Source organism: Takifugu rubripes, chromosome 9, assembly GCF_901000725.2.
Source record: "Takifugu rubripes chromosome 9, fTakRub1.2, whole genome shotgun sequence".
Taxonomy (NCBI): domain Eukaryota; kingdom Metazoa; phylum Chordata; class Actinopteri; order Tetraodontiformes; family Tetraodontidae; genus Takifugu; species Takifugu rubripes.
Window position 1 is genome coordinate 12,801,033 of NC_042293.1, and position 24,674 is coordinate 12,825,706.

General features: G+C 47.8%; 3 protein-coding genes and 1 non-coding gene across 6 annotated transcripts in view; 2 read left to right on the plus strand and 2 right to left on the minus strand.

The window, feature by feature from the left end:
• Positions 1–9,060, plus strand: part of LOC101077109 (cyclin-dependent kinase 17) — a 16,104-nt gene extending 7,044 nt beyond the window's left edge. The window contains exons 3-17 of the mRNA XM_003967511.3: positions 1,075–1,239; positions 1,765–1,898; positions 4,090–4,215; positions 4,868–4,924; positions 5,076–5,190; positions 5,406–5,500; positions 5,676–5,738; positions 6,058–6,181; positions 6,404–6,524; positions 6,783–6,880; positions 7,055–7,160; positions 7,526–7,568; positions 7,678–7,768; positions 7,923–8,000; positions 8,245–9,060. Coding sequence (XP_003967560.1) covers positions 1,075–1,239; positions 1,765–1,898; positions 4,090–4,215; positions 4,868–4,924; positions 5,076–5,190; positions 5,406–5,500; positions 5,676–5,738; positions 6,058–6,181; positions 6,404–6,524; positions 6,783–6,880; positions 7,055–7,160; positions 7,526–7,568; positions 7,678–7,768; positions 7,923–8,000; positions 8,245–8,282 — 1,454 coding nt within the window. The 3' untranslated portion in view covers positions 8,283–9,060. The remainder of the gene's footprint in view (positions 1–1,074; positions 1,240–1,764; positions 1,899–4,089; positions 4,216–4,867; positions 4,925–5,075; positions 5,191–5,405; positions 5,501–5,675; positions 5,739–6,057; positions 6,182–6,403; positions 6,525–6,782; positions 6,881–7,054; positions 7,161–7,525; positions 7,569–7,677; positions 7,769–7,922; positions 8,001–8,244) is intronic.
• Positions 9,061–9,450: 390 nt separating this feature from the next.
• On the minus strand, positions 9,451–15,508 carry LOC101077335 (ETS transcription factor ELK3). Of its 3 annotated transcripts, none has more exons than XM_011607526.2 (5): positions 15,141–15,507; positions 13,056–13,272; positions 11,906–12,682; positions 10,877–11,016; positions 9,451–10,160 (listed from the first exon to the last, which is right to left on the minus strand). In XM_011607526.2, exons 2-5 carry the CDS (start codon positions 13,260–13,262, stop codon positions 10,148–10,150), a joined length of 1,137 nt encoding a protein of 378 aa, XP_011605828.1. In that variant the 5' UTR covers positions 13,263–13,272; positions 15,141–15,507; the 3' UTR covers positions 9,451–10,147. The 3 variants fall into 3 exon arrangements, with proteins under 3 accessions (XP_011605828.1, XP_003967561.1, XP_011605829.1); XM_003967512.3 differs by having other exon boundaries at positions 10,894–11,016; positions 15,141–15,506; XM_011607527.2 differs by lacking the exon at positions 10,877–11,016 and having other exon boundaries at positions 15,141–15,508.
• Positions 15,509–16,343: 835 nt separating this feature from the next.
• hal (histidine ammonia-lyase) lies at positions 16,344–21,135 on the plus strand. The gene is made up of 20 exons (XM_003967653.3): positions 16,344–16,618; positions 16,691–16,751; positions 16,886–16,913; positions 16,985–17,059; positions 17,133–17,205; positions 17,323–17,389; positions 17,519–17,556; positions 17,685–17,810; positions 17,897–18,036; positions 18,155–18,202; positions 18,343–18,490; positions 18,592–18,687; positions 18,779–18,837; positions 18,917–18,997; positions 19,083–19,148; positions 19,215–19,380; positions 19,474–19,608; positions 19,683–19,791; positions 19,905–19,974; positions 20,065–21,135. Exons 1-20 carry the CDS (start codon positions 16,372–16,374, stop codon positions 20,194–20,196), a joined length of 1,965 nt encoding a protein of 654 aa, XP_003967702.1. The 5' UTR covers positions 16,344–16,371; the 3' UTR covers positions 20,197–21,135.
• Positions 21,136–21,725: 590 nt separating this feature from the next.
• Positions 21,726–21,812, minus strand: trnay-gua (transfer RNA tyrosine (anticodon GUA)). The gene is given in 2 exon segments: positions 21,726–21,761; positions 21,776–21,812. It is a non-coding gene; the product is annotated as a tRNA-Tyr (tRNA).
• Between the last annotated feature and the right edge of the window lie 2,862 nt (positions 21,813–24,674).

Consider the following 24,674-nt stretch of genomic DNA (forward strand, 5'->3'; position numbering starts at 1 on the left):
GAACCGGGGTGGGGGGGGGGCATTCTGGTCCTGATCTGATTACACAACACTGGCGACCCGGGCCGGCAGCAGCTGCAGGGAGGGAAGAGAGAGGTGGCGGGAGGGGCTGGATGTTAGGACGAGGCTGTTGATGTTTTTATTGTCGCAGGAAATCTAGGAAAATGTCTGATTTTCCTACAAGAGAACTAATCTGCGGCTCAGAGAAGAGGGCACTGAATGTTCCCAAGCTGGGGTCTCATTATCTGTTTGGATCTCTGCCGCCTGGTGCTGACAATTGAATTAGGGGGTTAAATAAAATTGCATTTGTGAACTGTAATCTTGGAAAAGTGGAAATGTGGGACGTGTGTTCAGAAGGGTGACGTAACCTCTTGGCAGTTTATCCTAGGACCAGTGTGTATGAAGTGATTTTTGCCTTTATCTTATTGAAATATGATTTTCCTCATTCATGCCGACGTTCTGGGCAGTGTAGACTGCTTTTTTTTTTTCTTCTTGTTTACTAGTTTCTCTGCCAAGAGGTTATGTGACAGCCGGCGTTTGTCCAAAAGTTATGTTCCAGATTCTGGAATGACTTTAACCTTTAACCTTTTGATTTTCCAAAGTTCAAATCCAAGGGTTTTGGTACTTAAGGCTTTGATCAGAAGGCAGCCTGCTAAATTATGTAACCTTGTATACTTGCTATACTGCTGATACCAGTCAACGTGTTATTTTTAAGATGAACAACCTCCTTCTAAACAACAGGAAGTCCCAGAAACCCCTGCTGCCCTTCATGAACACGCAAAAAGGTTGTTTTGGACGTCACTTTAGAGGGGAATGAGCTGTTTGAGTGCTATTTCCCCCCCTGTTAAGCGTGCAATTTACCGTCTTACTACATCATAGAAATTGCATGATATAAATCTAAGCGTCAATGGATTTAAGTTTAAACCTCTTGCGTAATGTGTGCGTTTCAATTACGGCACGGTTTGAAAGATTTCACAACATTTCATATTCGGGCCTTGTGCTAAAACATCAGATTCTCACAGTTGATTCGAAATGTGGAAAAACTGACATTAACAAATGTTTTGTGTTTGTCCACAGAGCCCATAGTCAGAAATGGTCGTCCCCCCTCTGTCCACAGCGTCCACTCCTTTCTGCACCAGTACACGGGTTCCTTTAAAAAGCCGCCGCTGCGCCGGCCCCAGAGCGTGATCGGAGGCGGCCTGGGCTCTCTCATGGCCATGCCTCGCAACGGGAGCCGACTCGGTAAGAACGACACACTGGTTGGGTCTAAAGACGGCTTTTATTTGTTGACGGTCCCTAAAAACACAGCTCGCTTATGTTTTAATGGAACAACATGTAAACGTGTGCTGAGATCGGGACAATCGTCTTGATGCACGTGCCCAACTCTGCGCTTGCCAACACCCTCGTGGACGTGTCCCGACCCACAGGCGGCACCTAAATTCATCCCTTTTCCTAAAGTAAACAGAAGAGTGGGGAGGGTGAAGCGCTGTCTATGTATGAAACCCGAGTTAGTTTCAGCAGCCTGATGTGTGAGCTTGTGTCATGAGGCCCTAAAGCAAATAAAATCAGTCAGACATATGAACGCTGCTGTACAGTAGTGTGCACAGCAGCGTTCAGGGGTGGAGCGGCTCGTTAAAGCGTCCCAGATTGTTTTCCTTTCCTGCTGAAGTCATCTGCCAGTGCCGAGCCCTGTGCCCTTTCCTCCTGTCCTGCCCCGTCTGTCCCGCTCAGCCGCTCATCCTCTCTTCCTCCTTCCCTCTAATCCAGATATCGTCCATGAGAACCTAAAGATGGGGTCAGACGGGGAGAGCGATCAGGCGTCCGGGACTTCCTCTGACGAGGTGCAGTCTCCCACAGGTGTCTGTCTCAGGAACAGAGGAAACAGACGCATCTCCGCAGAGGTGGGATTCGCTCCGTTAAAGCGCGCAGCGCGTCGTGAGCGAAGCACAAACACCGTCTCATAGCGAATCACGACACATTTATTCGCCCCTGGCTTCAGCGGTTCAGCCTCGGTTTTGTCGCTGGAGATGTGATCGGATATAAACAGACACGTAGGTGTTCGGAGAGGACTGACGGCACAGGCGGCGCCGTGTAGGTGTGAAAACGTGACATGGACGTAGGCTGAGTCTTTGCAGAATGCGTTACATCCCGTCCACCCTGGCTCCACCTGCTGTGCTGATCAAAGTCTCTTTTTTTCACAGTCGCCACCATCTCACAGCAACAAACATCCTGACTTAGTCTCTCTCTTACAGACAAACGCTCCATTTGTGGTGGGTTTAGACATTTTCTCTGGTGGTTGCATAACACCCCTATTATTTTTATGTTATCTAAGAGGGATTTCGTTTCACCGCATCCTTTTGTATTCCATACGGTGCAGCATGTGGCATACATCGAGTCCAAGCTGTACTGTCACGCTGTTTTATATAGCGACGCTAAAAGAGGTGCGGAAATACAGAAGCAGATTGAAAGTTTAAGTTGCTGCGTATGTTAAGAGGAGAAAAGCGGAAATCGCGCTGTTTTGTGTTAAAGCAACATTCTAAGAGGGTGTTTTTTTTTGGGTGTTTGATGTGTCTTTAATGAGCATCATTAATTTTACATTTGGTTCATTGAGCAGACCCTCTTTCCCCAAACCAGCGTACAGAGAAACACAATCGCGCCACCAATGAAGACCAAAGTGAATAAAATACTACATTACAGTCATAAGCGACTCGATACTAACAGTGCGAGTTTCATTGTGAAAGTCACAGAGGAAGGGACTTCCTGTTCTTCCCCCTTTCATTTTTGTTCTTTATTTATAATAAACAGGAATGTCTCATTGTGAAAGTTGCAAAATGTGCTTTTAAATCAAAAATAATAACTAGAGTGAGAACAGGATGTCCAATCATTGGCAATGGAAGCCTTGTTGCACAGGTGGCCCGGGCTCATTGAACAGTCTGTGGGTTCTGGTCTGTTATGTGATCATAGATCTAGTTATTGAACAACACGCTCTTCCCTCCCACCGTGTTATTTGCTTTATCTTCTGCGTCTGCAGCGATTTACGGTCAAATGCAGCACGTGTGAGAGAATGAGAAGAAAAATCCCCTAAATGTGCAGTTAAGAAGCTTAGCGTGTTTACGGCAGAGACCTGGCGAATCACCTCCGTGCACTGCAGTCAGGCGCTGCACGTCCTTTCAAAAACCACAAAACCTCCACGGTGGTGCACGAGCTGCCTGTTCTTAAGGCTCGTTACGTCCGTGCGTGGGTTTTAACACGAGGGCTGGTTGTTAACGGTAACCAACGTTGCAAATACAGTTTAACGACGTGTTGGTCACAGGAAACGCAGCAGCAGTAGCAGAACGACGCTCCGTCTGCTGTCAGGTAGACGGGCGTGCGTCTCACTGTGGAGGCAGCCATGTTTCCGGATTACATCACAGGGATTACTGTAATACGGTCCAGATGGGCCCCTCTTGTAACAGATTATGGTGGCTTGATTGGACAACTGAAAGGCGAGGGTGGGGTGGGGGGGTTCAAAGGTCAGGTGACGGATGGTGGCGCTCTCTGACAAACCAAAGCTAAGCCAGCAACTTTAATGTGCTCGTTATCGAGCGCTTGGCTTGAAACTGTCTTTATGAGAGCTGCATCCAGGAAGTCGTGCATTCTTTATATGAATATGTCGACATATTAACACGTTCTGCGTTTACTTCCCTTTGACGATGAGCACGTGATCGTGCACAGCCGAGGCCGCGGGGTTGAGTCATTGTCACAGTTTGAACAAAGGGGTCAGGGCAGCCAATCCACGAGCCGGCCGCTCTGTCAGAGATTCAACCACACAAACCTGTGATCAAGCTCCAAGTTTTGTGTTTTGGTTCCTGTTGTGGAGGGAGCAGCGGGAGAGTTACCTCAGACGGGGGGGGAGGGAAGAAAGGGGAGGGTGAATTAACATCGAAGGTGCATAGAAGTGCCCACTGGTGTCGTGAACCCACCAGTTCCTCTGGATTATAGCTCCTATTCTGTCCCTTTAAGATCAACATTTACTCTGATGTTTAGTGTTTTACAGCACTGTTGCTCTAAAACTGGGTGTTCACTGTTTATTTTCTCACACGTGCTCTGCAGGACCTGAACAAACGTCTCTCCCTGCCGGCCGACATTCGGATACCTGACGGCTACCTGGAGAAGCTGCAGCTGAGCAGCCCCCCCTTCGACCAGCCTCTCAGCCGGCGTTCCCGCAGAGCGTCGCTGGTGAGTGCTGTCAGAACCATTAAAGATGCATCAGTGTAACCGGTTTGGCGTATATTTGCAACCTTCCCTACCACCAAATTGTTGCAAAGAGAGAAATGAACAACTGTCGGGTCTTTCGAGTTGAACTTATGGACACGTCACCGCCCACGTCTGAGAGACTCGGGCAGAGATGGAGAGGAGCAGATATTCTGTCAGGGAGGTGGTCGTAGGTGAGAGATGTTTTATTTTTAGGCAGCTGCAGGTGTGAGGAGCGCTGGTGTCTTGCCCTCAGACTTTTTAAGCTCATCCTCACGTGTTCTATGTGGAGCATCAGCATCGCACAGAGCTGCGTGTAACATCAGTTTGGTTTTGATTAACCGGCCAAAAGGTTCCGGAACCCTAAAGTGCATCAGAATTCTCCGCGGGTGTTACGCACGCCTTATAAGTAAAGTTTTCCGTCTCTCCTCCATAAGCAAACACATTGTAATAGTCAAAAGCCAGCAGTCCGTTGTCGAGAGGGATTAGCGGTGATGCTGGTTGGGGGTGTGTGACCTCCTCCGCCTCTCTGTTGCTACAAGGCTGCCACAGGGATTTGCCACAGCGTCCGTAAGCTAGTCAGCATTAATTAAGACGCGGCCCTGATGAATGCTCCTTGTCCTTTTCTCTCTTCCAGTCAGAAATTGGATTTGGGAAGTTGGAGACCTATATCAAACTGGACAAACTGGGGGAGGTATGTGAGTGTGTGATGGCTGCTCACCTCACACACAAACACACACACACACAAGTTCTCAACGAGCGTGGGGAGATGTGCGCCGTCCCAGTTTACTTTTAGCCTGACTGTCTGAAGCAGCTCACCTTCTCCCCTCCCTCCTCTCCTCCAGGGCACGTACGCCACAGTCTACAAGGGGAGGAGCAAGCTGACGGACAACCTTGTAGCCCTGAAGGAGATCAGACTAGAGCACGAGGAGGGGGCCCCGTGCACAGCTATCAGAGAGGGTATGAAGGTTCTGCATCACTCTCCAGTAGCAACCACAACTGTCCTGATTCGGTGCTAATTCCTGGTTTGGTTGAAGCGCATTTGTCTTGATTCGGAAATCAACATAATATCGAAACACCATCACCAAAGTCCCAGAATCTTTGCCCAGCAAGTCAGACGACAACAACAAAGGAATCCGGGAATCCTGAAATTGTTCTGCTCTGTTTTACCCCAGTGTCGTTACTGAAGGACTTGAAACATGCCAACATCGTGACGCTGCACGATATCGTCCACACAGACAAGTCGCTCACACTGGTGTTCGAGTACCTGGTGAGACTCTGCCTCCACCTCCTTGCGTGACTCAGAGATTTTTCTGTTCGCAGATGCCGAATGACATATATTTACATAATTATTCGTGACCTTTTCCATCATTAAGGGCTGAAACACAGAAGCGGTTGAACTCTGGGTTCTCTCTCATCCCTCCCTCTCTCTCTCCTGTACCTAGGACAAAGACCTCAAGCAGTACATGGATGATTGTGGGAACATCCTGAGCATGCAGAATGTCAAGGTGAGTCTCAGCAGGCGTCCTGCTGGTCCAGCCAACTCGATCAGACTCCACAGCTTTGCGATTCCTGCTGTCAACACCTGAAATGCGACCATTGCGCCCCCTGGTGGCGCACAGTAGTGCTCCCTTTCTGCTCCTTATTCTCTAAAAATCTCTTTATTTGGGTCAGTGTGGTGGTAAACGACAGGAAATTTTGAGTTGGGGGAAAGAATTCAATGCAGATTTCAACATTTTGATAATTAAGAAGCTGTTCCTACAGAGTCTTGCTACATTGGATGACATTTAAGATATTTTTGACCTGAGCATCTGTTTTGTTTTTCAGATTTTCCTCTTCCAGATTCTCCGAGGCCTGGCGTACTGTCACAGACGGAAAGTTCTCCACAGAGACCTGAAGCCACAAAATCTACTGATCAATGACAGAGGAGAACTCAAACTGGCCGACTTTGGTAAAATATTAATCAATCAGAATATTAATTTATTATGTGGAGCTGAGAATTGAGAGATTTTTATTGTTTTAAAAAAAAATAAAAAAATCTCAGCCTCTTTTAACATATTAAAACCTGGGTTTGTTTGCAAATGATTTAGTATAAAGATGACTTTACTTACCCTCATTTAATCTACTAGTGAAATTATATTGACTCTTTTTTTTAAATATTTCTGCTCCTTAGGACTCGCTAGAGCCAAGTCCGTGCCCACCAAAACATACTCTAATGAGGTGGTGACGCTGTGGTATCGACCCCCCGATGTTCTACTGGGCTCCTCTGAGTATTCCACACAGATAGACATGTGGTGAGTGGGCATCTCTCCACAGGAGCTATTCCAACCGTTAGAAAACACCACAAAGTCTACTGCACGGTCTGTGCCATTTTAAACAGGACAGATTTCCGCTTAGGAATTAATTTTTAACTTAAAGAACTGTGCTGCTGTCGGGCGGAACACAAAAGTGAGCCGCAGACCGTCTCTTAATCCTAATTACGGGCTTCATCCGCTGGTTTAAAGCCTTAATTCCAGAATGTTCATGCATCTGTGTTTGTGTCTTCCTGTCAGGGGTGTTGGCTGTATATTCTACGAGATGGCTGCTGGCAGGCCCCTGTTTCCAGGCTCCACAGTGGAAGACGAGCTGCACCTCATTTTCAGGCTGTTAGGTCAGTGACGCCCCCTGCTGGCAGGAACAGGTTCAAGATTTTAAATACGATCCTTTAATCGCATTATCCCTGGCATGTAGCACTCGTGGCATTGTGGAAAGGAAAAAAAAACAACCTCACAGCTGCTGTGGCAGAGCTTGACTATAACTGGGTCGAATGAATGTTTCACCACAGGCACTCCCACAGAAGACAACTGGCCTGGAATATCCTCCATTGACGAGTTCAAGTCCCAGAAGTTCCCCAAATACAAGCCTCAACCACTTATTAACCACGCGCCCAGGTGAGGGGGCGGACGTCGCTCATGTACCGATTACAACGTCAGATTCCTGTGAACACGGTCTAAATGTTATCATCTCTCTCGTAAGCCCTCATTTGCTAATCGAAGATGGAAATGAGCAAATGTTTCCAGTCCGGCGCAGGTATAAGAGCTGCCAGTGTGTTTGGTTTTTTGGCCTTTAGACTGAAAGACATTAGTTTTGCTCTTGTTTAGTCAGGAGTGTGTGCACTGTGTCACTTCCTGTAAGGAAATCCTGTGGAATAGTTGAGTGTGTTTCCTTCCTCAAAACTGGCCAGCATCTGTGCACGTCACCCCCACCTCTGCTGACCTGCCTTTTCTTCTGCTGTGCCCCCCCCCCCACTCTCCAGGTTGGACAATGATGGCATCGACCTATTGATGTCCTTCCTAAAAGTGAGTATCACTAAAGCCTGACGGTGATGCGGCAGGTTTAACAGCAGTGTCTGGACTGTTTGATAGGACAGAAGCTGATCGTTGACCTCATTTCTGTTCCCAATTTCAGTACGAGTCAAAAAAGAGGATCTCTGCTGATGAAGCAATGAGACAAGCCTACTTCAGGAGCCTGGGGCCACGTGTGCACGCACTGCCAGAGAGTGAGTAATGGCATGTAGAGCAGACTTGGCAACCTCCGCTAGGTACAACTCGAAGGATATTAGAGCGCGGATCACTTACAGGCTCATCAGAGACACACTCATCTCCTGGAATTATGTGATTTGTGGTGCGCTGACTGTTTCTCATGTCTGGCAGACATCTCCATATTCACACTGAAGGAGGTCCAGCTGCAGAGGGATCCCGGTTACCGGAACGCATCATACTCAGAATCAGGTGAGGATTAAAGTGCCACAAACGAGTATTTTAGATATACGCTGTCCCTGGGGAGCAAGCTAGGAAATCTAGAATGAGGCTGAAGGCAAATACAGCAGCCACTGGGGAAGAGATGTAGGTGTTTTACCTTCTGTTAAATATATTCTTGTGATCCTGTCAGTCCACTTTGAGTCTTTCCTGGCATCAGACAGTCACATTCAAATCTGAAGCAGCAAAAAACCCACTTTTCTCTGTTTGTCCTCAGGCAGTGGAAAGAACAGAAGACAAAGCATGCTTTTTTAGGTTTCCTGGACTGTATTTTGTCTTCATTGGGACGTGTCTCCCAGCTGTACAGTCTCGCAGATGGATCAGTTACCTGAGTGGATGTTGGCTTGGATCTTCATCATCCTCCTCCTCGTCATCCTCACTCCTTCCTTATCTACTTGGGAAACTTGTGTCTGTAGCCCAGCTCCATGTCCAGGTGTGACCTGGTCCATAAGAGACATTTATATACTGTACATCTCTATTTATTGAGAAGAGAAAAAAAAATGCTGCTAAAAATAACTACTGTCTAGAATTCTAACTGGCTCAGTCACTTTAATGAGTACATGCAATGTGTATAGATTTTTAATTCTTATTTTGAAGTGGTGGTGAATTTTTTTGTGACATTTTTGACATTTATTTCCATTTTCACGAACACAGAACTCCAGCTCAGAGCTCCTCAGTGTGTGCGCGCGCGTGTGTGTGTGTGAGTGAGTGTGTGTGAGCACAGGTTCTGGTTTTCTGCCTCTGTTGCCACGGTGCTGTTCCCAGCTGTCATTTGTGACCGTTACAGAAGGCTTTGGAGGCCAATCTTTGATTAAATAGATCATTTCCCCTTTACCGGAGGCTAAATACGGGCGCCGTGCTCCTCAGTGGCGTGTAAAACCAAAAGGATGGCATTCTTCTCAGACGCTGGCATAATCATTCCAGGATGAACAAACGCAGGGGGGGGGGGGTGTTGCATAATTAGCCCCCCTTAAATTCTTCAAAGAACATTTAATCTTGCTCTTCATCCTCCTCACCCTCCGTCTGACATTTTGCCCCCCAGGCTGCGTTAAAGGCGAGTGCCCGTCATTCCATCTCCATCCTCTGAAAACGCCTTTTCTTTTCCCCCTCCGTCATCTCGCTGCACGCCTGTCGTACGAGGAAGCGCGCGGCCTCTCCTGATCCAGGGAGCTCTCGCTCGTCCTGCCCCTAATGAACGTGGTCCCAGTCGATTTAACAGTGTTACAAGAGGTGTTTTGTATAATTCCTAACTTTATTTGTGGATAATTGTTACTGGTGTGGGATTTCATTGCAGATGCCCTCCCATATCTGAGCTTTTTTTTTTTTTTTTCCCCCAGAGTAAAGAAAATAAAATCTAAAGTTTGAAGAGAAACGTGATCTGGTTTATTTCTTTCCTCCCGTGTTTGAGCCACTGAAACGTTCAAGCATTCAATGCTTTATTTATTGAAAATGACAAAACATCCTTCACAATACAAAAAAAACCCCATATAGAATATAAACTGTATACCAAGAACAGTACAAAAAAAAGAGAACATTTTAAAATTGATACAAAGGTTTTGTTTTTTTTCCATTGATTTGAAATCTCGTCTTCACATAAAATATTTGGAAGGAGGAATAAAAAGACGACAAGGCACAGCCAATACTATCTCGAAGCGTAGTGCATACAGACATATCATACAGGTTCACGCCGGGGAACATTTAAGAAAAGTTTAACAGGGTTAAAAACAAACCGAGCTCGGGGCAGAAATGAGCGGTCAGCCGGTCTCTGCTGTCCGGTGGACAGGGTCAATGTGGAAATGTGCTGTACGTTAACACGGATGTCTCTCAGACACGGTGGCCTATGGCTTTACCCAAGTGCTTTCACCCGCTGGAATCTGGAGCAAGTGCAACAAACAAACAAACAAACAAACAAACACGGAAGTGAGGTCACCAACTGGCTCACGGGACGATTCTGGAGCGAAGAAGCGAGACGACAGATTGCTGATGGTGGTGCGAAGATTTCTTCCCCCTCCCCCCCGTCTGCAGACCCCAGGATCAGGATTTGTGGGTGGTGGGGGACAGGAGGAGAGGGGAGGGTGTTCCTTCCAGGTTTGGCAGGGGGACAGGCATGTGTCCGTTGATTAGACTCGGGAACTGCGGAAGGAAATAGAAAAACGGGTCGATGGTTAGTGGGAGGGGACAGCGGCTCTGCGAAAACTGCTTTCCGGTGAGGAACTGCAGCATTGTCACTTCTCTGGTTTCTGGTTGTTTTTTTTTAAATTTCAACATACAAGCTTCTTCCTTTTTGTCACTATACCTCCATCGCTGGAGGACGAGTCGCCATTGTTTTTCCCACAGAGACCCGTGTTCTGGTGTGTGTGTGTGTGTTTTCAGCTCACAAACTATTCCACCCTGTTCAAACCGGCTCCCCTGGGCTCAAACAGGAAGTATTCACAGGATTTCCTCTCCCGCTCACATGCACTGAAACAGGACACCTCTGCTGAACCTGCTCACTGTCTTAACTGGTTTCACAACTGTTGCCGCCATTTTGCACATGTCAGAATGTGTTTTTCAAGCACTCGCTATCAACTTCCTGTCGAGTAAACACCTGGATATTAATCAACGGAAGTCGAAATGAGTCCGCAAAGTGCTGTGTAGTGCAAATAAAGTCAGGGTTTACAATAAAACCATTTTAGGTTTCCTGGCTCAATTTACCCAAAGTGTCAGTGCTGTTTATTGTTTTTCTTTTTGGTAACTTTGACGAATGATTAGCCAGAAATATCTATTTTTTACAGCTGCTGGGAAGCGGGCACGCTGAAGTCCCATACACAACTTCCTTCCTCAATCCAAACACTGCTCCTCTTCCTCACCTGCTGGTGTTCCATACCTGGAAAAGGGAGCTGTGGCCCTGCAGCCTGGCGGGGCTCAGCGGGGCGACGGGGCTCAAGCTGCTCCAGAAATGGATGCCCGACAACAGGGGACTGTGGGCCAGCAGCAAACCGGTGGGAGTCTGTGACGGGTTGGACGCGGAGCGAGTCAATGAGAGAAACAAACATGTTTGAGAAGAGCGAGTCTGGGCGGCGAGAATCGCTCCGAGGGCTCGGCTAATGCAAAACATGCTGAAATGGTAAATGGACGCGCGTTTGGAAAAACAAACTGACGGAACAGGAAGGAAGTCTGTGGTCCCCCCCCCCCGCCCTTCACACACACACACACACACACACACACACAAGAAAAGAGGGGTGACGCTCAGAGAAGTGGGGGCTGTTGATTTGGGGGTGATACATGCGGGAGGGGAAAACATATGAAATCAATTTCAGCCTCACTCTCTATCCTGGTCCCCCCCCCCCCTTTTCCTCCCTCTTTAGCTTTCCCCTGTGTCACCTCAGAGAAGCCAGCCAGTGTTGTGGAAGGACCCAGCCCTGCTCCCATTATTAATGGAATTATTGGAGCATATGGCATCACTTAGGGCCTCATCCAACCCCCCCCCCCCCCCCAGCCCCACTGGCAGGCTGGACTTGCAGAAGATTTCTGTAAATCATTTGTGTTCCTCTGATCTCATTTTTGCACCCTCATAAAGGCCCAGCGTGAGCGCGGCATTAGTGCCCGTCTCTCCGCGCGGTTAAGCCTCTGGGTGACGCGGTTCTTCTCCACTTAAAGCGCATCACTAACTGCGGAAGAGCATTCGGGGTTACGGCGAAGATCAAAAAGGGCCAGAAATGTCACGGCTGGTTGAACGGAAGGGGGGGGGGGCGGAGCCCGCCCATCCCAGCCGTGACGGTTGGATATGAGCACGAATGGGACTAAATGAAATTTTGGTTTAAAAGCGGTTTAAAAGAAGCGACGCGATCGAAAGAGACGAACGCCGTTTCGCCAAGAATCGGCGGTTTGGTTTTTACCTGTGCAGTGAAGAAGGCTGGAGTGAGGGACCCGGACGGGAGGGCGGGGCTGTTGAGGGCGATGGAGCCGATGTCGCTCCCGGCCAGCAGCAGGGATGGGCTGGAGATCTCCAGAGCTTTGGGCTTTTTGTTTTTTGGCGGGAGTTCGTCTCCTTGGTTACTACCGAGGGAGCCGCTTCTGTCGCCGCCGCCCCGCTCCGGAGGCTGCAGGGCCCGTTCCCTGTGCCCCGACGAGAGGTTGAGCGGCTGCGAGCTCAGGTCGGAGTCCTCCTCCTCCTCTTCCCGCTGCTCGGCCGTGGGGCTCCAGCTCCGGGCGCTCCGAGAGGCTTTGGGGTGGGGCGATGACGATGCGGTGCGGAGTCCGGATACCCTGCCGGAGACGTAGGACTCGGACTTGGCTGAGGGAGGCGAGTTCCTCTCGCCGGCGTTTGTGCCGAAGCGGATGACGGAGCGCGGCTCTTCCTGGCGCTCCCGCAGCGCCCGGAGCAACTCGGGCTGGTTCTGCAGGGAGCTGATGCTGAAGGAGGAGTACAGGCCCGAGTGGAGGTAGTCTTTCCGACACTGCTGCGCCCCCAGGGCCGCCAGCCTCCTCTGGGCCTCCTCGCCCTCCTCTTCCTCGTCCTCCTCCACCTCCAGCTCGGAGGCCTCTTCTTCCTGGAGGGGGAATCTTCCTGACGCCAGGCCCATCTCCACCGCCTGGGGGTCCATCTTCAAGATCTCAGGAAAGGAGACGAACTTATAGACGAACTTTTGGCCGATCACCTTCTTGATGATGTTCTGTCAAAGAGAGGCAGAGCAGCGACGACCCAATTAGTATGGATCCTTTTCGTTTAGTTTACATCTCGCTACGACTCAGTTTCTTCTATTTTTTGTTTGTAAAATAGCGGATTTATGCGCCACGTCCTCTAGGAAGTGCTGTCATTTCCGTCTAGTCTGCAGCAGGACTGAGATGATAGCCGCTTTTTTTTTGGTTTCTTCGAACATTCGTTTTAAAGACGGAGGCATAATGTAGCTCTGGCGAGAAACAGGAACTGGAAGTGTTGAATAGGGGAGCTTGTGGCTTGAACCAGAACTAGAGGCACAAACGCACGACTGCGAAGTTTGTGTTTTTACTTGCTGCTGCAGGAGGGGGGGGGGGGGCTTAACTCACCTTGTCGTAGTAGTAGCGCAGGGCTCTGCTCAGCTTGTCGTAGTTCATGTTGGTCTTGTTCTTGCGCAACCCCCACAGCTTGGCCACTTCCTCCGACTTGAGGAGCTTGAACTCCCCGTCTGTGGACGTCCAGCAGATCAGGTGCTTGTGGCTCTGGTCGAGCAGCAGCTGCAGCAGGAACTGCCACAGAGTGATGGCGCTGTCCATACCTGCAGCCCTGGGGAGAAAAAAAAAGACATTTCCTTCCTGTAAAACTCCCAGAGGTGATTCATTACGCTCTTCGTAAAGGCTAAACTACCTGTCAGGTGTTACCCCGACAGGTCTCTCGCAGGCCTGAGCACATTCACATGTAACAGCTGCTGACGCTTCTTCAAAAAAAAAAGATAAAAAAAAGGTTGTTTTTTTTTCCCAGTTTCTGCTTTTCTCCGGCATAAATTTGTGAGTTGTAACATGTGGTGAGAGGAAGAGCAGACCTGTGATGAATAGGACCGTGTGTTCAGGAGTGTAAAGCAACCAAGCTGATGCCGAAGAGAGAGAGGAATAAGAGGGAACAACAGCTCAAGCCAGAAATATGCTGCGGTTCAACCTGGCCCTCTCTCCACAGGAAGTATGACAGACCCAGGGTGGGTTATTCCCTTAATAGAGGAATGTGCAGCCTTAAAGCTCCTGTCTGACTGTTGCACACTCGCATGTTAACGCAGCGAACGCTTAGACGGTCGATTCAAATGTTCTGGATCGATCGAGGGTTGATTAGACCACAAGTTCTTTGAAAGGAAAACTGGCATTTCTGGATTACAGTTCATTTTCATTTGCTAAAATTAGTTCTAAAAGGGTGGGATCGGGCCCAACACGGACGGACCTGGTCCACCTTCTCACGTGTGTCCACGTCCATCTTTTCCAGTGATGCAGGACGATTCGTGGCAACAAAACAGAGCAGCCTTTTTAATCAGTGCGCGTCTTTACCCGGAAACCAGTCCGAGGGGACGGGGAGGGCGGCTCGGGCTGGTTTCCGACACTCGCCGTCCCCTGAGTTTACTATCTGCCATGTGAAACTACAAACCTGTCAGAGTCAGGACTTCCTCCAATTCTACTTCCAAGGACAAATGTTGAGGAGAGGGGGGATCCCACAGCAGGGGAGCGTTGTCCCAATTCCTGCCACACTTCCCATAAAGACCTCAGAGGAGGACGGGCACATCATGTCTCCCCTTCTTTTTTAGGCAGCTCCACCCTTTAACCTGCCCTCAACCTGGGCTTCGGTTGGCTTTTAAGCACTTTAAAGATGTAAATCTTGTGGATGTTCAGCTGACAGAGTTACAACCAGACCAGGATGACCCCCACCACACACACACACACACACCTCTGCAGGATGCTGCAAAGACAACAGAACTTCCAGTACCACAAGCCAACACCGCAGATGAACACATTTAAGGGCACCCGACCACATTAAAGGCGCCTTGACCTCTGCGCCGGAGGTCATGCGTTTGCCCCACCGAGGGGCACAACGACGAGTTAACTGCCCGAGCCGTCCGGGGCTTTTACAGCAGAACGGCGGTGGTTTGGTCCGGGGACCACGCTGCTGATGCTCCCTGCGCGCACAAAGCCGGGCTGTGTGTTGGCTGAACGGAAACTCCTAATGAGATTAGATGGTGTGTGCAGACATTACTTAGCCATGACTAAATCTGCTCTCTTCCTGTTCACAGACTGTGGAAAATTCAACATGGCCCCATAAGAAACGCATCTTTGAACAAACTCTACACAGCAGGGTTTTCTTTAAAAACCGAGGCTGTTGTTGTTTTGTTTGTATTTGCGGGTTTCTTTTGTATCCGGAACACCAAAGTTCCGCCAGCGATGCGTGGATCACTTTTCAGCCTCATTTTCAAGATGTTGCTGCGACCGGAAGAAGGAACAATTGTGCCCGAATTAAAACCTACCACCGCTAAAAACTTTTTAAAAGCCCCAACACGCCAGAATCGGAGGTTTCGCCACAAAGAAAGTCGCTCCAGCTTCCAATTACGCATTAATTCACACCGACCGAACGCGACCAATCACCCGAGGCGCCGCTTCATTGACAGATTTTTAACTTACCTGCGAATTCTGACTCGGTTAAATTTTTTATTGATTTTTTTTTGGTCCCCCCCTTTCGTCAAACTTCACGGCGTCGCTGGTGTGATTCCCATCTTTTCCATGCTTTCTTCTGCTCTCCACAGTTGTGCTGGGCTGAAATCGGATCCTGGGCTTTTTCTCTTTCTGAGCAGGAAGTTGGAGCAGGCAGACACAGAGCCGGCTGACTTCCTCTCCCCGACGATTCCCCAGGCAGTTTGCCGTCTGTGTAAACACACTTTTCCTCCCTCCTCTCCGTCTCTGCCTCCCGCTGACGGCCTACCCTCGGCCTACTCCGAGCTGTCGACACACATGGCGACGCCGAACGTCCGTAAACTGACATCATCGGTCGGCAGGCCACCGTGATGCTTTCACGGACGCCTCGTTACTTCCAACACTTTTGTAAACAAACACGTGAGTTCTTATTTACCCCCCCCCCCCCCCCCCCATTGCCTTTGAGTCGTCGCATTGGTTTCGGGGGTGAGGACATTTACGTTTTTAATGTGGCGTAAATGAAAGTTTGTGGGACAGATTCACTGCAGGGTTGGAGGGAAGCGCACCTCGTTGGCCCCCTGGTGGAAGGTTGCAGGAAAGAAAGGAAACGCTTTACGACATCGAAGCACAATTAAAACCTCAGGCAAGCCTTTAAGCATAATGGAGGAGCACTTATTTATTGCACTAATTATATGATCAATCTCTCAATAACGGGGCCATAAGCAGCGGGAAATAAAAGAAATGCAGGCAGAGCTGCATCCACTGCAGCTCGTATTAGTATTTTCAGCCAGAAGAGGGTTTCCTCCGATTGGCTGTTCAGCTTTAATGAAGAAGAATAAGAGTAAGAGTTCAACAGTTGCCTCACAGACAAGTTTTTATTTCAGCTGTAAAGACGGAGCTCAGTGTAAAAATGCTGTAACAGCGTGAGCTGGCTGCAAGTATAAAATCCAACACCAGATGGCAGCACCGGCACCCGGAGAAGAACAGGATGTGAATTACTCAATTATTTGTTAGAATATGCGCGTAAATCTTTACCCAAACTTCTTAAGAGGTGCGTGATTGCGGTTTTGCACGAATGAGCGTGATCCTGGTGCGTGGCCGGGTGGGCGCGGCTCTCCAGCGGCGCTTCCCATTGGTGGACGGCCTTTGGGCGTCTGAAGGTGTTACCTTGGAGAGGGACGAGGCGCGCTCAGTGCAGCAGAGTCCCGCTGAATGACGCGCAATGCCCAGATTTACCGTCCATATCCGAGATGAGTGGCTGGCGGTGCCCTGCCGGGACACCAAAAACACCATCCAGTGGCTCGGATATGAGGCCCTGAAACGCTACATCAAGAACAAACCAGACAACGGGGGCATCAAGGCTGTGAAGGACACGCGCTTTGTGGTGCGCAGGTGTCAGAGTTTGGGTTTGCTGGACGCAGATGACACCATTGAGGATGTTCTGGAGGATAACGACTTTGTCGAACTTGGTAATGTAAAACGGATTTTCACCCTAACATATGACCTTTTTTTATTCATGCACATTTTATTTATCTCCGCAGCCATTGAAGGTGACAGTATGTCACCGGACTTTATTCCATGTGAGCCTGGAGTTTCACCTCTGTATCCTTGGACGTGGTAGCAATCTCTACATTAACAAATATTTAGAATCGCCAAATAAATGAAATAATTCCCAAGATCTCTTTAAATAGTTGAAACCACTGATTGGAATGCTCCTTAACTAAGCGGGCACATAGTACAGCAGCATACAGAGAACCAACAGAAGTAAGTGTTCATCTACATTGTATGGAAACTATAGAATGCACTGGTGGCGTAACGCGGGTGTCTCTGTGTAGTACATTTCCCTGGATGGCAACAGCCTGTCGTCGACGGACCTGGTCAACCTGGGACGGGGACTGTACAAGATAAAAGTAAAAACCAGCCAATGTCTTTGCCGTCCTCACTAGTCTTTGAGGTTTTGACTTAAGTTGTCACCGTTTTCAGCTGACCGCCGAAGCCGAAATAAAGGTTGTGCAATCCCGAGAGCTGCTGGACACCATTGTCAAAGAAAACAAAGGTATTAACACCGTCACTGGGTCCAACGGTGGACAAATATTACAAAACTAAACCATTTTTTGATTCCATTGACCCCTTTTTTTTTTTTTTTTTTTTAAACTTCTCTCTCTCTCTCCAGTTGTCTATGGAATCACAACCGGTTTTGGCAAGTTTGCCCGGACGGTCATTCCTGTCAGCAAGCTCAAGTGAGGATAATCTGACTTTCATTCTTGCCACTGATTAACTGAAAATGGAAGGTTTCGCCGTGCCTGGACGTTCGTTGTCAGTTGGAGCCACGTGCCCAACAGTAACTTGATGGTACTTCTGCTCAACAGGGAGCTGCAGGAGAACCTGGTGCGGTCCCACTCTGCAGGTGATGCGTCCCACTCAAGAGAACAATGTTTTCAATTATTTTAATTATTTTTTAATCCCGACGTTGTGAGGTCCCCTGGTGCGTTTAGGTGCTCGCCTCAGTTTAGTATCACGTGTCGTGGTCTGTAGGTGTGGGAAACCCGCTGAGCCCAGAAAGGACCCGCATGCTGCTCGCTCTGAGGATCAATGTTCTGGCCAAAGGGCACAGTGGAATTTCCCTGGAAACCCTGCAAGCCATGATCCAGGCCTTCAACGGTACTCCTTCATGCGTGATTCGGGCATTAATAGCGAGGATGGCGAGCGTGTAATCTCATCTCCAAACTCATTTGCCCCCCCCGCAGCGTCATGCCTCTCCTTTGTCCCGGAGAAGGGAACGGTGGGCGCCAGCGGCGACCTGGCCCCTCTGTCTCACCTGGCCCTGGGGCTGATGGGAGAGGGCAAAATGTGGTCCCCCAAGAGCGGCTGGGCCGATGCAAAATATGTAAGATCTCCTCGGAAGAGCCAGCAGGGAGCGTGCTCGGGAGAACTGATTTTCAATGCTTTAACCAGACATGTTTGCTTTGTCTCGGATGTGTTTGTCTGCTTTCATCTCTGTCCAGGTCCTGGAGGCCCATGGACTTAGGCCAATCTCCCTGAAGCCCAAAGAGGTAGCGTTTAAGAGCGACCATACTGTCAAATATTTGAGTTTACCCTCAGTTCACTGGGAGCACGCTGTTGTCAAGTTCATGGACCTGAATACAAAAGCCATCCAAAACACATCCATGGAAGCTCTGTCCTCCTCTAACAGGGCCTTGCATTGATCAATGGGACCCAGATGATCACCTCGCTGGGGGCGGAGGCCGTGGAGCGAGCCCAGGCCATCGCCCGGCAGGCGGACATCGTCGCTGCCCTGACGCTGGAGGTGCTGAAGGGAACCACCAAGGCTTTTGACAGCGGTGAGTGCGGCCGCCCGCGTCATGACCCCGCAGAGGCGCGTTAATCTGCAACCTCAGCGTTTCCTCCTGCGTCTGTTCTGCCCTCGGTCCTGGTCCTGAAGACATCCACCTCCTGCGTCCCCACCCGGGGCAGATAGAAGTGGCCCTACGCTTCCGCTCGCTGCTGGACTCTGACCATCATCCCTCACAGATTGCAGGTTAAAAGACGGATGTTAAAGTCTGATTTGTTTTTCTTGCTCTACGCAATCATCTGGATTAAACCGGTAGTTGTTTGATGGTTTTCTCCAGAGAGCCACCGGTTCTGTGACAGAGTCCAGGATGCCTACACCATGCGATGCTGTCCTCAGGTATCTCATTCACTGTGGATTCTTTGCGGACTCCTTCCCGACCCCTCTAGAGCGAGAACGTTCCCGTTTCTGTGCGCAGGTTCACGGAATCGCCAACGACACCATCAACTTTGTCCAGAACATCGTCAACACAGAAATAAACAGCGCCACCGACAATCCTGTATCCTTCCCCCCAGAAACAGGAGATTCCACCTCGCTTTTTAAATGAACGCTCACTTTTTTTTTCTTCTTAACGGCCGTTCAAGATGGTATTTGCGGAAAGAGGAGAGACCATTTCAGGGGGGAATTTCCACGGCGAATACCCGGCTAAGGTACGCACGGTCGTGAGGCCTTCGAAACCTCAATTGACCTCCTTAACTGTGCTCTTCTGCTGTTAGGCTCTGGACTTCTTATGCATTGCGGTCCACGAGCTGGCCTCCATCAGCGAGCGGAGGGTCGAGAGGTTGTGCAACCCCTCCCTCAGCGAGCTGCCCGCCTTCCTGGTCAACGAGGGCGGACTCAACTCGGGCTTCATGATTGCTCACTGCACCGCCGCAGCCCTGGGTCAATGTCCACCACAAAAATAAAAACAGCCACACCTTGTGATGCGACCTTTTTCAAACGCTAACCTAATTTTTTTTAAAAAATCCCTTTCAGTTTCTGAGAATAAAGTTTTGTGTCACCCGTCGTCTGTGGACTCTTTGTCCACAAGCGCTGCCACAGAGGATCACGTGTCCATGGGTGGGTGGGCTGCCAGGAAAGCCCTGAGGGTCGTGGAGCACGTGGAGCAAGGTAAGGCTTTTCCACTAATGCAGCCATCGTTACTATCTGAGCTGGAGAGGAGCGGTGATGATTCCTGCTCTCAGTTCTTGCCATAGAGCTGCTCGCAGCCTGTCAGGGTATTGAGTTCCTCCGTCCTCTTCGCACCACCACTCCGCTGGAGAAGGTCTATGAACTCGTCCGCAGTGTGGTCAAGTAAGTCAAAGTCAACACACGCAACATTTCAGCCGGCTGTCATGTTGTTTGGGGTGGTTAATGTTTGTCCGCTGTTGCACTTTTGACCCTGTCGAACTCTCAACTTTTTCCAGGCCGTGGATTAAAGACAGGTTCATGTCCCCAGACATCGAGGCAGTCCACCGTCTTCTAATCGAACAGAAGGTAGACGCAGCGTTTCATGCAGAAATAGACGCTCGTTCAGTCTGCTGGTGTGAATTCAAGGTTTTTTTTGGTTTTTTTTTCCCTACCCAGGTGTGGGATGTGGCCAAACCGTATATCGATAAGTATCAGATGGAGTATATCCCCGAGTCCCGTCCCATCTCTCCCACGGCCTTCTCTCTGGAGTCTCCAGCGTCACCACGGAAGCGCGTCCGTGTAGAGTGAAAACCTAAAACAGAAATATAGATATATATAGACACATCTGTCATTATGTAAGTTTGTGATTGTCATTGCAGTTATGTGGTCTAAATCAGTCATTGAAAGTTTTGATTTTGCTCCTTGAATCGGGTCCCAGGGGGGTTTCGTCACCTCGGACCAGTGAATTTAAACCCTCTTTTTCAATCAGCATTTTTAAGGTCACGAAACGTAACGACAACAGCTCGCTGGTCCTTGTTGGGCCAGCTTCATGCACCAATCAATGCTTATCTCTTCCAGCATCCCAAAACAGATCTCTCATGGGCACCGACCCGATCAGCATTCGTGCGAGAGACCCGTGTGGTAGGTGGGCTGGAAAACTGGGCCATACATTTGATTTTTTTCCACTCGTTCCACGATGGTCTCAGCAAAATTGCCCATGTGGGTTTCATACAGGGTTGAAACTGCCTCACACACACGCTGGATTCATTTAAGTTGCAGCAACTGGGTTTATTCACAGCGGCCGCGTGCCAATTGTGCATGTTTTATTGAGTTTGGTGGGGCCCACTGGCAAACATACACCAGATTTAGCTTTAATGTTATACTTTAACACGTGGACGACGGCACAAACCCTTCAGTAAAAGTTAATTGGTAAGATAAATGTACTCGCCACCGTGCATGACATTTTTTTTATTTATCTAAACTTTTTTTGTCTCACGAATACACTTAATTTAGATTCTATTGCCTTAAGACTACCTCAACCATTGCATACATCAAATAAATATGCAGCAGGTAATTATATTGATGTAATTATGGTTTTCATGTCATTTATTTACCTTTTTCTTTTATTGGGGCTTTTTTCATGCAACAAGAAAATAAACGCATGTTTTTTTTGCAGGATAACAACTAATCTGAGACTGTTTGTTTGAGATCTTCTTGTGATATTAATAAAATTCCATATATAAAGTATTCACACCCTTGGATGGTTTCCTTTTCATACCATTTCGATATCAATATAATTTGGATGCAATAATAATTTGGTGACAGAGTCCATGTGTAGTTGTAGTTATATTTTACCAATTAGCTGATTAAATTGTCTAAACTTCTGAAAACTTCCATTTCAGACTGCCTTTTCCCCATTTCGAAGATAAAATGTTTTAATTTGCTTTTAAAACGGGATGTACAAAATCTATGTTTTAATCTTCCGTTTTTATGACGCATTGAACCCAAGGTTTAACAAAGGTTTCATACATGTCAAAGACCTGTAAAGGCCGCTTTGGTCAACAAATTCAAAGGTTACGCAAACAGCCCCTCGCTGACAGGACAGGGGGCAAAACTCCGTTCTATTTGAAAATCTCAGGTACTATTTTGCCATCATGTGTCATGAGCCAATCACGCATGTTGTCATGTTGGTTCTTGAACATTAGACTAACAAATAAAACAGTTTTGGGGGCTCCAAAAGCAATCCGGACTTTTATACTACGATGTAACCTCCCCGTGACCCGGAAAGAGATAAAATATTTAAGATGAGACGTTTAGAAAAAAAAGAAAATTAAGTCTCCTTCGAGCCGGATTCGAACCAGCGACCTAAGGATTTCAGCGCGTGCCACTACAGTCCTCCGCTCTACCAACTGAGCTATCGAAGGGACACTGAACGCAACATCGACCCGGATGTTTTTATCTTTTACATCCGCTCATGTTAGCAAGATATACCAGACGGTTTTAATAATGAATAAATAGAACAGATAATTTGGAGGATAGTGCTATTCAGTAACATTTTTTGTATACAGGAGCTAGGCTGCAGCAACAATAGTATTAGTGGTTATACTTTTCAAAACTGGCCCAGCAGTATTAAATACTCACCTGTTGCCGATTTAGAGCTAAAGTGGTTGATTAAACACCATCGGATGTTTTTATCTTTTACATCCGCTCATGTTAGCAAGATATACCAGACGGTTTTAATAATGAATAAATAGAACAGATAATTTGGAGGATAGTGCTATTCAGTAACATTTTTTGTATACAGGAGCTAGGCTGCAGCAACAATAGTATTAGTGGTTATACTTTTCAAAACTGGCCCAGCAGTATTAAATACTCACCTGTTGCCGATTTAGAGCTAAAGTGGTTGATTAAACACCATCGAGCAACAATTAAGCAGCAGGTTTGTGATTTCTGCTGCAGTTCCTCTCGGTGTTGCGCTCATCGTCCGCGACAAAAACACAACACAAACAAATAACAACAAAAATTAATAAATTCAGTAAAGAAAAACACGTCTACATAATGTACCGAAAGCCAGATTACTTGGATGTCTAATTGTGGTTGATTTAACGTCGCTAGGTGGCACTCTTTTTCCATTTTAGTGATAAAATGGTGCGTGGCTAGTTGTTTGTTTGTTCGGACTAATCCCATCTTGCATTTTGAGAAAACATGCAAGCAAATCTTAACGCCTTTGCAGAATCATGGAATGATTCTCAGTTTCATGTTATTACCATTAACATGAACATGGCTACATTCACTACACATGCTGCACCACCACCTCCCAACCTATGTTGTGCACATTATAACATGATGCTACAAACATGAAGGCTTTAGCAGGGCAACAGTGATGTGACCCTGTTAGCGTCAAAATAGTCATTTAGCTGACTCAACAACACATTGTGATCACCCTCAACTTAATACTAACAGCAGTGTTTGTCTACAACCAGTAAATATGACAATTAAGTGACATAGCAGGTATCATTTTGTTCATGTTATTGGATCAGTGTAACGACCACCCTGAGACTTCTGTGTGCTTTCAAAGTTTCAATTTGTTTTTCAAATAGACAAGCCGTGGGTGTTTAAAATCGTTATTAATATTAACAAAATAAGAGGACAGGTAAATACTGAAAGGAAAAGTAATTTCTTTGCAAAAAAAAAACCCTGCTTGTTTTAATACAGCACGAGAGAGCCTTTAAAGTGTGTAATATTAAGAAGAGTGAGGGAATTTTCACTGTAAAATCCTCCTCTCTGGCTGCTATCATTTATCAGAGATAAAGGATGAACTCATGTCTGCTCCTTGTACAATATTAAATATGCACTACATTGTCAGATAACTATGAAAAACAGACAGGTCGCCTGTCAGGCTTATATGAATGTGTCTGTGTCTGCTCTTAAAGCCACGCTTGTGCTCAGTCAGTTGGCTCCTTTTGCTGTTACACAAGAGAGCGTGTCAGGAGGTGAGAGCGCTATCAGGTGATAACATCAAGACTATACCGTCTGTCATACTAATTTAAACTGCCAGGGTTGGTGATAAATGGCACCTAGGGACTAATTTTTATATCACACAGGCTTTGTTTCTTTTTTTAATTCCCTTTTATGGATCAAAACATCTGATGAGATGTGGGTGGGAGCTGTGTTATGGCTAGGAGAAATCAAACAGATAGCAGTGATAAACTTTATAAAGAAAAAAACTAAAAGAGGGTGTTTGGAATCTGTTGGTCTTTAGGCCATAAAACCAGCTCGCCCAGGGCTCGTCTGGCCCAGCGTTGGGCTTTTATGGCAGATTACTTGCAAGTGTTAAAACAGTTCAGTGAGCCGAAAGGTACAAGGTGATGTGACAGCCTTGGGGGGGGGCATCTCCTTTTACAGCGTGGAAATAAAGCAGAGGAGTGGCGGCAGAGGAACCCAGCCCCTGTGGTTGGATTGGGCCAGCTTGTGTCCAGCAGCCAACTCTTTAGCAGACAGGGGTAATTTAGCATCACAGGTGCTAATGACACACGCGCTAGCAAACAAAACACGCCGCTATTTGTAGCTCCACATTTTCCAGACATGTACATGAGACCGGTGTTATTCTTCTGAGCTGGAGCAACAGGGCCACACAGATCCGTATAAGATCTGCTCAATGGCCTTTGGAAGCTTACAGTATGGGAAAATATATCTTTCCATGAGGGAATCATCCCCCAAAAACTTAAATTGGGCATCGAAAAACAGCTTCACATAGAGAGACTCCAAAGGAATTTGTCCTACCAGGGGAACAGACCAAGATTAGGCGTCCTTCCTGCAGCATTTTTCATTGCGACTGCTGGGATTTGAGGACCGAAGGACCATGAAAGCGGGGAGCAAAAAGAACAGGACAAGGGGCATTAGACCACATCCTGCATAAATCAACAGGAAACAACCCAGGCAAATCCAAACACACACACGGACCTGAACCCTGTCCCCTTTTTAAACTGTGACGAGAGTCGTAATATGCCAGGAATGTCCTGATCCGTCCGGATGCCTTAGGGAAGAGACTGAGAATGCTCTTGACCCCCACCCCCCCCACCACCACCCTTTTCTCTCTGGTATTCTTGCACACATGTAAGAGACGTGGTTCATATTTCAGGCTACAGTAGAACTAGATCATGTATTCAAAGGTAGGATGGCTGTCCGAACATTAAAGCTTTGGCGCCACATGAAAAGATCACGATGTTGTCATGTTGTCGCCACTGGCAAAGGAAGCCAGAGTATCACATACGGGATAAGGTGTC

Bases quoted from the DNA above. Each gene is read 5' to 3' on its own strand.
- hal (XM_003967653.3), top strand. From the start codon at position 16,372: ATGCCCAGATTTACCGTCCATATCCGAGATGAGTGGCTGGCGGTGCCC. The intron at 17,206-17,322 runs GTATTAACACCG...CTCTCTCTCCAG, and splicing joins CATTGTCAAAGAAAACAAAG to TTGTCTATGGAATCACAACC. The intron at 17,811-17,896 runs GTACTCCTTCAT...CCCCCCCCGCAG, and splicing joins CATGATCCAGGCCTTCAACG to CGTCATGCCTCTCCTTTGTC.
- LOC101077335 (XM_003967512.3), bottom strand. From the start codon at position 13,262: ATGGACAGCGCCATCACTCTGTGGCAGTTCCTGCTGCAGCTGCTGCTC. The intron at 12,683-13,055 runs GTGAGTTAAGCC...TCTCTTTGACAG, and splicing joins TGCGCTACTACTACGACAAG to AACATCATCAAGAAGGTGAT. The intron at 11,017-11,905 runs GTAAAAACCAAA...AACCCGTCACAG, and splicing joins CAGCCTTCTTCACTGCACAG to ACTCCCACCGGTTTGCTGCT.